The following is a 12686-nucleotide window of genomic DNA, read 5'->3' on the forward strand; positions in this document are numbered from 1 at the left end:
TGCCATTTCCTGTTTAAATGTTTCAGTTTTGTGGGTTTAGGATGTGTTCTTAGTAAAACTAACTCATCAACTTGAAATGTTTGGGCTTTCCTGACACCTCTGTCATATTTCTGCTTTCTTTCCTTAGCTTTGTCACATAATGTTGTGTAAGCTTGTCTTACCTTTTCTTCTAAACTAATATGATTTGTTGTTGCTGTAAATTTAGGTAGAGGGTCTGTCCATTCATTTCTTTCTGTTTTATCCATAATTAATTCAGTTGGTGTGTATCCAGTAGAAATGTGAGTTAAATTGTTCACTATTTGTTCAAATGGTGCTAGGTATTCTACCCATTTGGTGTGTTTCTCTGGTGTGTGTGTTCTCATAAACTGTCCAAATTCTCGAAATGTTCTTTCTACTGGGTTTCCTGCTGTGTGAAATCTTGAAATTAAAATATGTTTAACATTCTGTTCTTCAATAAATGTCTTCCATTTTAAACTGGTAAAATATGCTGCATTATCCGTGATCATAACTTCAGGTTTTCCTATTCTTACAAAATAATCTGTTAATAGACGTCCGGTAATAGCAGTGGTAGAAACTGAACGTAAAGCATATAATTTTAAATACTTTGTGAAAACATCTAACACAGCAAGGATGTATTTCATTCCTCCACGTGCTTGTGGATAGGGTCCTGCAATATCTAAAGAAATTAGCTGTAATGGCCTCTTAGGTATGATTGGGTGCAATTCATTCATGCTTGTGCGATTAGAATATTTGGCTTTCTGACATATGATGCATTTCCTAATATTACTCAATACTCTTCGCCTTAAATTTGGAAAATAGCAATATTGTATAATCTTATCTGTACATTTGGTTACACCATAGTGTCCCCAAGTTCTGTGTGTAAATAAAATAAAATCATCAACATGAGCTTCAGGTAAGCAAACACACCAATGCTGTGATTCAGGGTTTCGTCGGTGAAATAATACTTCTTTGTGTAACGTGTAATATTTTTCAAGATGTGGGTCTGTTCCTGCACGTAATTTATTCTTTATCTGGATCCACCTGGGATCATTGTCCTGCAATATGGCTAACTTCCTGCACATGTTTTTGTAGTAAGGTGCAAATGTACCGTCATACATGAGTAAAATTTTAAAATCTGATGTTTGTTCTGTCACATCTGAAAATTCTTGTAGGCCTTGTGGCAAACGAGATAGAGCATCGGCTATAATGTTGGATTCTCCTTTTATATATATAATATCAAAATCATATTCTTGTAGTGATGCACACCAGCGTGCAAGACGTGGATGTAATAACTTGCATGATAACAGGAAAGAAAGAGCTTGATGATCAGTATAAAGCTTAGTACGTTTTCCCCATAGAAAGTAGCGAAACGCCCATACTATGGCAAGTGTTTCGCGCTCGGTCACTGAATATGACTCTTCGCATTCAGTGAGCGTGCGGCTAGCAAAACTTATAGGTTTGATGACTGTTTGTTCATCTTCTACATGAATTTGGAATAAAAATGCTCCGAGCCCATAGGAACTTGCATCTGTTACTAGGCAAAAGTCTGACATCATGTCAGGATGACATAACAACGGTGCATTAACTAATCGCTTCAAAATCTGTCTGACAGAACTCTGTCCATTTCCAAATATTATTTCTTTTGAGTAAAGATAGAAGATGTGGACTGTTAAGAAGGTGGTAGGGTACAAATTTCCTGAAGAATGAAGATAGAAAGGCTTTGAGTTGTTTACGATTCTGTGGGGATGGAAAATTCTTTATTGCATCAATTTTTCTTGAGTCTGGATAAATGCCTTCAGTTGATATGATGTGACCCAGGAATTTGATTTCTCTCCTCCCTAATTTCGTCTTTGATAAATTGATAGTGACACCTGCGTCACAAAATTTAGTCAGAAGTTGCTTCAAAAGATTTACATGTTCTTCCCAAGTAGTGGTTGCAATGACAATGTCGTCAACATAAACTGTGATTTGCGATAACAATTGTGGTCCAAGAACAGCATCTAAGGCTTCAATAAGTACTCCAGCACTCACTCGTAGACCAAAGGGTAGAACACAAAATTGATAACTACGTCCCTCACATAGAAATGCAGTGTATTTACGACTGTTTTTATGGAGGTTCACCTGCCAAAATGATGAGCGGAGGTCGATATTGGTTAAATACTGTAAATTATGAAATTTTAAAAGTTGTTCTTCCAAATTAATAGGTCGTGTGTTGATTGGAATTATAACTTTGTTAATTTCTCGTGTGTCAGCACTAACCTTACACTACCATCCTCTTTATTAACTGCTAGTATCAGACTGCAATATGGTGAATGTGACCTTTCAATGATATCCCAAGCTTGCATTTTTTCAATCTCTTTCAAAACTGCGGGTTTCTTTGACCAAGGAATATTATAATATGTTCTACAGTATGTTTTGTGTGGTTTAACATCCATCTCATAAGTATAGCCTCTAATAATTCCAGGTTTTTCCACAAATACCTCAGCAAATTGCTGCAAAACTTCAAGTAATTCAAGTTGTTGTTCCTTCGTCAGATATTCAGATTCTGTGCATTTCTCATATAAATCATTAGGTTTAATTCCCTGAGATACAACTTCATTAAAAGTTAAATCACATATGTTTATTGCTGGTGGATACACAAAATGTAACTGTTCAAATTTACCTTGTTTACTGTTTAAGTTTTTACCCTGTGTTAACTCTATTGTCAGTTGTTGTTGGTTTACGGTTAAATGACATTTCCCTTTTCCTAAATCTATGATTGCTTGATATTCATTCAGAAAGTCAATTCCTAATATGCAATGCATAACTAATTTGTCTACTACCAGAAAACTGTAATTGAGTGGTATATTTGAAAATGTGAATTTAATTAGCCCTTGAAATTTCATATTCTTTGATTTGTTACCGGTGGCACTTATAATATGACAATTCTGTACTGGCAATGTTTGTATGTTCATTATTTGTTTGAGTTCATTATATAAGGACATTGAAATGACACTTGCTGCTGCTCCTGTATCTAACATTACTTCCACTTCATAACTACCAATCATAACTCGTGTTATAGACTGAATAATCTTTGTTTTACTGGTTTGTTTACATCCTGATATAATTCTTTTTCTATTTTCTTACTGTCATCATATCGGAGAAAACAAATCGTCGGTTCCGTTGCGCTCTGCTCCCTATTGACCGTAACTCGAGCGCTTAGCTCGGTCGTCGTTCGTTTTCCAGCAAATTCGGTTGTTGCTGCGGGTTGGGTTCATTGCCCAACTCAATAATATTTACATTTCTGTCGCGCGTCACCCAAGTATCAGCTGTTTGGTTGTTGACATTACCCCGCGTCGCATCAGGAGTTGCGTTAGATACAAATTGAGGGTTGCTGTATTGCATGTGTCGTGGCGGTTGTCCATTGTGATTTCCCCATACATTATTTCGCCCATGACTGTAACTGGTATTGTCATTACTGTTATTCCTGCAATACATGTTTGGATGTTGTTGGATGTTGTTTCTCTGAAAATATCCTGGATGGTACCTGTTATCCTCTCTTCTTTGATCTCTATAATTTCGGTTCCTTCTTCTGTTGTTGTTATTTTGAATATAACTGTTATTGTTCTGATTGTAATTACTGTTCGGATAACCATTATACTAATAATTACTGTTTCCTTGCCAATGCTGCGAGTTGTTTCTCCTAATATTGAATGGATTTGTCCCACTGTAGTGTGAATTGTTTCTTTGAGTGTTTTGTTGTGATGTCGGAGGCGGATTCCAATAGCCTCTGTCATTTCTGTTGTGCGTACGCGATTTCCTTTATGGACTGGATACAATTGATTGAAAGTCCTGATCTCATCTCTGTAAACAACATCTATCTCATCAACATAACTGAAAAAATTCTTTATGTTGTCCTCGGACACTCCTATTAATTTATCACGGTAAGGAAATGGTAAGTGGCTTTTAAGTGTTCTAATTACATCTGGTAAATCTGCTGGATTTGTCCAATATAATGTTTTGTCTAGGTAGCGTTCAAAGTATTGTCGTAAAGTCTCTTTCTTCGGGTTGTAAATTTCCGGATTGTATACTTCTCGTTTTAAACTTTGCTGTTCTGTGATCGACCAGAATTCCTCAAGAAATGCTTGTTCAAACTGTTCAAATGTTAAACATCGTCTTTTAATTGCTGCTCCCCACTTAGCTGCTCTTCCACGTAACAAATTTGTAACATATCGAATTTTATCGGCCTCTAACCAATGTCTCGGGAAAATACCATCAAAAGAGCGGATGAAAACAATCGGATGCACTTTGTCTTTCTCATCACATGAAAATGTCTGAAAGTATCCATGTCGTACTAATGTTTCATCAGCTACTCCCGTTGGTATTATGGGTCCTGTATTTTGTGTCAAACTGTGCATAGTATGTGGTGATGTCTGATAGTAATTTTGATCTTGTGGTAGCATTGAAAATGGTTCATTGGGATTTGTGTCACTCATTGGTAATTCTATTTTCGGCTGTGTGCTGGGTTTAGCATTATTATGATTCTCATTTATGTTTTGGTTGTCTGTTATGGGTTTTGGTATCACTGACGAACTTGGTATTACATTCTCTTTAAGTTTACGTATCTCTTTCTGAATATTATCTGTTTCTCCCTTTACTTGTTCCTTTGTCTTATCTAAAATGATCTGTGTCATTGTCTCAAACTTCTCATCTAAATAATCATCACATAATTTGCATTCATGTACAAGTTTTTCTGCTAGAGTTGTGTCATTCTTTAAAGATGCTACATCTGCTCTCTCTTCAAGCTTTTCTAACTTTTCCTGTAAGGATTTCTGCTCCAGTGTTACATCATTTAATCTGTCTGAAAGGTCTGTAATCGTCAGATCTAAGTGTTCTTGGTTTGTTTTTACGGATTTGTGTGACTGTCGTAATTCGTCAACTTGGGTACTGGTTTTCTGTTGTTCAAAAACTACTGTTAACAATATCTCATTACATCGTTGTAAGTCAGTTTTTGTCTCGTCACTGAATTCCACAAATACCTTTTCTTGTCTCGTAACCTTGTCTGATAAGTCAGTAAATTTCCTTCCAAGACTACTGGTAGTTTCTGTCAAGTCGGCAATTTGTCTCGATTGTTTTTCAAAATTTTGTTTTATGTCCCGTGTCAGTTCATCGAATTTAGTGTCAAATTTCCCAATGTCACGTTTGAAATTTTCATTTTTCTCGTCTAAAGCGTCAAATCTTTTGTCAAATTTTCTGTTTTGGTCACCAAGTAACTTCAGAATCTGGTTGAGCATGTCAGAGTCCTGTGTCTTAGTTTCGTCATTTTTTCGTGTCTGATTGATGTCTGGTTCTGAAATTGACGTTGTCAATGTCACGTTTTGTCGCGTAGTACTCACTCTCCATTCGCCTGTATATCTGTTTAAATATAGGGGTTGTTGTCTTAATCGATCCGGTAAAATTATGTCTTGAACATCCTCCCTATTAAGTTCAATATTCATTTGACTGTCGGACATGTTTTGCAATGTGTCACTTTCACTAAGCTCGTCTGCGGAAACAATTTCTACGCGTCTAGCGTCCATCTTGCGATTTTCATAATTAATTGCAAATAAAATTTTCCAATGGTAAAAAAATTTTTTTTTAAATATGATATGTTGAAATCTGAAATTTCTCTTATGGAAATGGATATTTCTATATGATTTCTAATTAGAAATTGAATTATTGAACTGGTACTGAAATTTCCCTCTCACAAATAAATGACTGTGAATATGCTCTTCACTTACCATTTCCAATAATAGTAGTAAATCAATTTTAACTACAATTTGAAAAAATAATTTCGAAATAAATGGATCGGAATAAAGGAAGTACAGATGGCTGTTTGAAACTGGAAAAAAATGTAAATTTCTGTACTCACCAATTTTTTTCAGTCTTATGTTGCAAATGTAGCGTCAAGTATACAGTTTTCAATCCAAAATTTTTCTTTCGGGTCCGTGCAAATTATTTTATGGAACGTTATCCTTTTCCTTTTTTTTTTTGCCAAATTAATTTCCTCAGCATGAAAATGAAAATTAACACAAATTAATAACAGGGAAAACAATATTGTTGTAAATTTCATGCACGTAACATTACAATTGAAATGAATGAGACTTAGTCCAAATTCATTTTCTGATGCTATTAAGTGGTTAAAATTAGATAAAATGTCCAAAATTTATAATAACTGCACTTGTATCAAATCCAAACTGCACTTGTATCAAATCCAAACTGCACTTGTATCAAATCCGAAGATTGCAAGTCCTGTCACCAGGACGCCAATTGTAGTGTTTCCTTTTATTGTCTTCTCCTCATTAGCTATTGAAACAACATCGCTTTGCTATGTAATTTTAATTTTCACCAAAAGCACATTCAACACATCACGGAAAAATACACGTCTTTCGTATCAAGACAAGAGAGAGAGACATCCATTAGTTCTTAAAAACAAAAAAACTACGCAAAAGTAAAAAATAACAAAATTATTTATAAAATCGGTCGCTGGCGCAGCGCTCTTCTGCGTGCGCGATCGTAAATTATAACTTTGCGGAAGTCAAAGTACCATTACAGCATATAATCTGGACCTTTGATTCATTTCTTACAGGATGTCAGTTTTTCATAAGAAATGTAATATGATGCAGCCAGACATGGCCAATGAGGCAGGTGTACTGCAAAGTTCGGTCTTAGGTCCTGTCCTATACACCATAGTTGCTGACGATACTGCTATCTACAGAGCTTGCACAGTCTTTTATCTGTACAGAAGTAACTGCAACACCACCTTGACAAAATTACACAATGGTGTGATAAATAAAATATTAAAATAAATCCTAAAAAAATGGTAGGTGGTATAGTTTACAACCAAACTAAAACTCAGTGACTGCCAACTCACCGTTGATGGACAGGATCTGCTTTTGCATGACTGTGACAGACTTAGGTACGGAGATGTATGCTTCTAAGTAAGGTCTATGGCCCCAGACTCAAACATCTTACACCTACAATGTCTCCAAACCAAAACGCGCGCGCGCGCGCGCGCGCACACACACACACACACACACACACACTACCTACTAGGTCAATCCACTATTTACACATTATGTAGGAAAAAGCTAAAACTCCCTGACCACCAACCCATCATTGCACACACACACACACACACACACACACACACACACACACACACTCTACCTACTAGGTCAATCCACTATTTACACATTATGTAGGAAAAAGCTAAAACTCCCTGACCACCAACCCATCATTGCACACACACACACACACACACACACACACACACACACACACACACACACTACCTACTAGGTCAATCCACTATTTACACATTATGTAGGAAAAAGCTAAAACTCCCTGACCACCAACCCATCATTGATGGACAATATGCCAAACAAACTCCACCCCTCTTTCTAGTACAAAGTTTAGGCCAAGAACCCCCCTGAAACTCCTCACAAACACCCAAAATTAACCCTTATGTACCACTTTAGGGAGCAAAAACGCTAAAAATAAACACTTACATGAAAAACACAAACACTTTTCTGCAAATCCAATTTTCACAAAACCCCTAGCACATTCTGAAGTTGAGACGGGCAGAGCCCTTTGTGCTCTGAAATTCGAACAACAAACGTTGCCTTGGGTACATCCTGGCATAGTAATGATTGCACCTCGATAAACCTAGTGTCAGAGTATCTTACTAGCTGTTGTCAGTTCCCAGTAGATGGTCTGCTACTGCCAATTTTCCCATGTTGCCCAGATGACAGCTGCTCTCGTATGTTTTAATTGGGTGTTACTGCTTCATTTAGTGATACTTATGTACATCTCGACTGCACTTGCAAGAAATAATGTATCCCGGTGGTTGAATAGTGGGTGTAAGACCTTTGCAGTGTTCAAATATTCGTGCATCTTTCTTGTCAGTTTAAACACTTCGTCAGTATAATGCACTCCTAGCCTCTGAGGATGACTGTTGCTTTAGGAGATGAAACTTGGGTACGGAAAATACCTTAGATCATGGCCTAATGTTTCTCCAACTAAAATCGCAAAGAATATAATATTTACCATAATATACGTCAACAGAGGTACACTTCCAGATGTATACCACTTTGATAACTGTGTCTAAGTACCCTAAACTGAAGCCATAAAAGGTTTGAAAATCAGTTGCAAATAAAGTGAACGACAAACACCACTGAGAGGAAAATTATACGAAATTAACCTCCACACTTTATAACAAATTAATTTACAGCTCGAGTCCTCGATGTCGAATGCCACAGAATTGACGAGAATGCGATTTTGCTCTGCAGACGACTCCGTGGTGGCTGATGCGCTACCTGGTGGCACACCAGCGCGTCCTGGAGGAGGCGTCCCCCACGCTGCACGCTTCCCTCGTGTCGCTGCTCGAAGGCAAGGTGGCAGAGGCGAGCTCGGGCCCGCTGGTGGGCGGTATCGCAGGGGTGCTGCTGCCCCTCGAGTCGGCCCTCATCTGGCTCCACTTCGGGCAGGTGCTGCGCTCCAAGGAGCTGCTGCTCGCCGCACTCGGGCGGGCCGGGCTCACGCTGGAGCTTGTCGGTCAGTGTCGAATTCCACCGTGCGAGTTCCGTGCGCAAACTATTCAGTCTGCTGCCGCTGCTGTGGTCAGTAGGCTGCAGGGCGGCCGGGGGCCTCCACTGTACATGTACTCTTAATACACCGTCTAAAGAGGAACTGAGGGAAACAAACACAAGTGGATATTTCACACTTGCTTAAAAATTTCGATTGTGCCATTTGGCATAATTGCGTGTCACTCTGCGGCTTACTGGCGGTGGGACGATTTGTCGTGAAGTTTTCCAGTACCGAATATACACGAAAGTTCTTTTTATTGACAAAACGAGAGAGAGGGAAATGCATCTTGTCACTCTCTCACGCGTTGTCAACTTGGGCACGATTTTCTCCCAAAAACCTGAGCATCTAGTTGCTGATAATCACCTACATTAAGGAGACTGCACCACCTGAAGTTTATACAGATGAAAACTAACACCTTCACAGATGATCCTTCTCACCAGTGTGTCACTTATGCCGAGGTGTACGGTATGTTATCTGGTTAATCGAAATGGACTTCTAAGCATTGCCTGTTGAGCAGCTATTACATTTTCAGCAGTCCTAACAGTCCAATAAAACAATACCAATCGCCGTTATTTAGGTTTAATTTTAGGCTACCAGTTTCGATGATACACTATGTCATCTTCAGGTCTGCTTCAATCGAGTAACCTTCGTGTTACAAAATACAAAAATACAGCAGCAGGCCTGAAGATGATGTAGTATATCATTGAAACTGGTAGCCTAAAAATAAAACCAAAATAATGACGATTGGTATTGTTTTATTGGATACTGACCAACCTTAGTCTCATACTCCACACAGAAGATCGAGTTACATTCAGTCCTAACAGCGTCTGCTCTCCCACCTCCTATTATATACATGAACTCAGTTTGCTAAAGGTTGCTAGACCTCATTTTTGTCTTATAATCTGATGAAACACTTGTGCTTAAATGGTGGCTGAAAGGCACACCACGTTTTCACCAGACCCTCACCATTCTGATAGTATACTTTTGCTGCATAGCCATATTTCTCACGTGAGTAACTATTCCTTGTAACCAAACAGTAGGCTGTACAGTTTGTGAGGGATAGTAACCTTTGTACACACTGCCTCCCTCATGTCTCTCACATAAAATCTTCACTCGTCACTGGCTGACACAGTAATATGTGAGCAAATGGTAGTGAACGCTGTGAATTATTCTGCTGCAAACACATCCATTTGAACTAGCTTGCTATACTCAACCCTTTGTGTTCCTCTCCAATTTGTAAGCTCCCAGGTCCCCCCCTCCCGCCCATACCCCCACCCCCTCCCTACAAGCACAGGGTTCCTTGCATTATCATATTCTGTTCTTTTTGTTAAAGTGTTGATATCCATTTCTGCACTCTGATTCTTGGATACCTTGAGAATTGGTCTTTTATTTTGCAATTTTATTTAGTTCTTCAAATGACATCTTACAGTCTACTCCGTCAAAACTTTCTCTATGTCGGTTAATGTGATACATTGATAAGAGAAGGGTGGGAAAGTTGTTCGAGACCTGATTAAGAGATGACACAGGAGGCTAGAGCAACATGAGAGGGGAATATGACAGTGAAGTACCAGCATCAGGTCTGATGAAAGAGTCTGAGTATCTGTAATTGGTCAGAAGAGTTGAAAAAGAAGGAAGGCACAAGCTGTAAGTAGAGAGATAAATGGGATACGGCGTGTAGCAGGAGTAAAAAGTAAATTAAAAAGCCAACAGCGGAGTGTGACAATCCATGTAAAAAAAGGGCTGCAAATTTAGAGAGAGAGAGAGAGAGAGAGAGAGAGAGAGAGAGAGAGAGAGAAGGGGGAGGGGGTATTGGCTCTACGTGGAGGAAGAGGAGGAAAAAGAATTTGCTAGCAGATATTAAGTAGAAAGTTTGATTTAAAAGTGGGTATGCAACTACAGAATCTATCGGCATACATGTGGAGGATCGTTCTGTGTCACTTCATATTATTTCTACCGAGCGAGGTGGACCAATGGTTAACACACGAGACTCGCACTCGGGAGGACTACAGATCAAATCTGCATCCACCCGTCAAGGTTTAAGTTATCCATAATTTCCCTAAATCACTGCAAGCAAAATCTGGCATGGTTCCTTTGGAAAGGGCACAACCGATTCCTATTTGCAGTCCGAGCTTGTGTTATGTCTCTAATGATCCTTCCTTCGTTCATATTATTTCCTACTCAGCTGTTTCCATCCTGATGCAAAACTGATTTTGATCGTACTTGTAGTCACCTTTCTTGTAACAGTATATAATTGTTTATAACAGCCCCCCCTCCCCCCTTCTCCCTGCTCCGCACTGTGTGTCCCCACACCCCAACTCTCTCCTGTTCCACTTTGCACACATGAGATTGTTCATAAATGTAACATTTATTAGAGATTTTTCTTTTGCATAGGTGCTATGGGAAAAAGAACCCGTTATCAAGAAAAGGAGCTCGCTCAGCTGACTCTAAAAGTTGAGCTGGAAGCAACAGAACAGCCTTCAGGTGATGGGATCAGTGGCCTGAGCTCGGAAGAGTTGGCTGATCGCCTACCAAAGGTATGCTCACTTGTTCTTCTAATTGTAATTTATTTATTCTTAGATCATCGCTGAAAGAAGTCAACTCTGATAATATGTAATCAGGCAAAAGTAAGACACGTCATCATTCAGACTGTGAAATATTTAATAAATACTGTCAACCATGTTAAATTTGTGTTATTAATTGTATACTGTATGTACTCCAAAGAGGTCTGGTCATTGTATTTTGAGGAAACTTTGTGTTCCTTGAAAGTTAAGGAAATGTGTAAGCTTTCAGAGCTAATGACTCCTTCTGCCCGAATATTTGAAAGGGAAAGGAGATGGATGAAGGAAAAGGACTGGTGTGGGTTAGGATATGGGGAGAGCTTTGCAAAAGTGTCCCAGAATCTCAGGGTCAGTGGAGACTTACAGGTGACTGATTGTTGGTGACTGCACCAGCTGTGAGTTTAAAACCTGAGAATATAAAGATGGAAGAAAGGTTAATACAAGAATTAATAAGACAGGAAAGCTATGTGCATTACGAGCCGTGGACGGAGGGGCAGGGTAAACGGGACAGTAAAAGAAGATATAAAAAATCTAACAGAGTGCGAACAAAGGCATAGTTAGTGAAAAGCAATGCTAGGCCGCAGAAATTAACAAAAATTAAGGCCAGCTTGGTAGCGAGAAACAAGAACGTGTTGTGATACCATTTCCTATCTGCGGAATTTGTTAGTTGGCTTAATGTGAACAGAAGTGTATAGCTGACCCACAGCAAGAATGAGGTCAACATCTTGGAAAGTGACACGGGATTCGGAATAGGACCATACGAAACTTAATCGGAATATTGTATTTAAGAGTACCCTAAAATTTTAACAGGTCTGCTGCATAATGAGTCCATATGGAAAGATTTCATCAGTGTAACTAAACCAAACCAGAGGATGAAGGCTTATGAATCCCAGGGAAGCCCTCTCTAAGTTACCCATGAGAAAGTTAGTTTAGGAAGGAGCCTTGTGGTCCCCATGGCAGCCCCCCTAATTTTTTTTTGTATATCTGCCTCTCAAAGGCAAAGTAGTTGTTTTACGTATGGAGTTGGTTAAGGCGAGCAGGAATGATGTCATATGTGTGGAATCAGGTGAGTCCTGGTTGTGGTAAAGTTCAGGAACAGGTAGGCCACATACGTGGGTGATGCTGGTATAGAGAGAGGGGCATCAGTGGTGGCACACAAGGTGTATGATGGGAGTGGGACGATTTAAGAAATGCTTGGAGTCTTTAATATGGAAGGGAAGCCGTTGTACTGTAGGTTGCAAGTGTTGATCACCTAAAGCAGATATACATTCAGTGGGTGCTCTGATGCCAACAGCTATGGGACAGCTTGGGTATTGGGTTTGTGGATCTTACAAAGAAAGTAAAAAGTGGGAGTGTGTAGTTCAAGCGGAATAAGTCGTTATATAGATTGAGGCATTAGTTCTTTCGAGGGCCCTGAGGTTTTATTTACTCCTGTCACTGAAGTATCGCAGTGATAGAGTCCTTGTCTGGGTAGATAACATTGGAGTCATCAGTTTTAGGGAGTGGAGAGCATGGAGTGCT

The 12686-nt window shown here is 39.1% G+C and overlaps 1 protein-coding gene across 2 annotated transcripts in view; it reads left to right on the forward strand.

Annotated features, from left to right (window-relative positions):
* The window catches only part of LOC124550857 (tetratricopeptide repeat protein 27), a 141083-nt gene that overhangs the window by 17407 nt on the left and 110990 nt on the right, over window positions 1-12686 (forward strand). For both annotated transcript variants that reach the window (XR_006967733.1, XM_047125597.1), the window contains exons 4-5: window positions 8310-8574; window positions 10999-11141. Coding sequence is in view for 1 of the 2 variants with exons in the window: in XM_047125597.1 (XP_046981553.1) it covers window positions 8310-8574; window positions 10999-11141 (408 nt within the window). In the remaining variant the exon portion in view is untranslated. The remainder of the gene's footprint in view (window positions 1-8309; window positions 8575-10998; window positions 11142-12686) is intronic.

Source organism: Schistocerca americana, chromosome 9 (genome assembly GCF_021461395.2).
Source record: "Schistocerca americana isolate TAMUIC-IGC-003095 chromosome 9, iqSchAmer2.1, whole genome shotgun sequence".
NCBI classification, from domain to species: domain Eukaryota; kingdom Metazoa; phylum Arthropoda; class Insecta; order Orthoptera; family Acrididae; genus Schistocerca; species Schistocerca americana.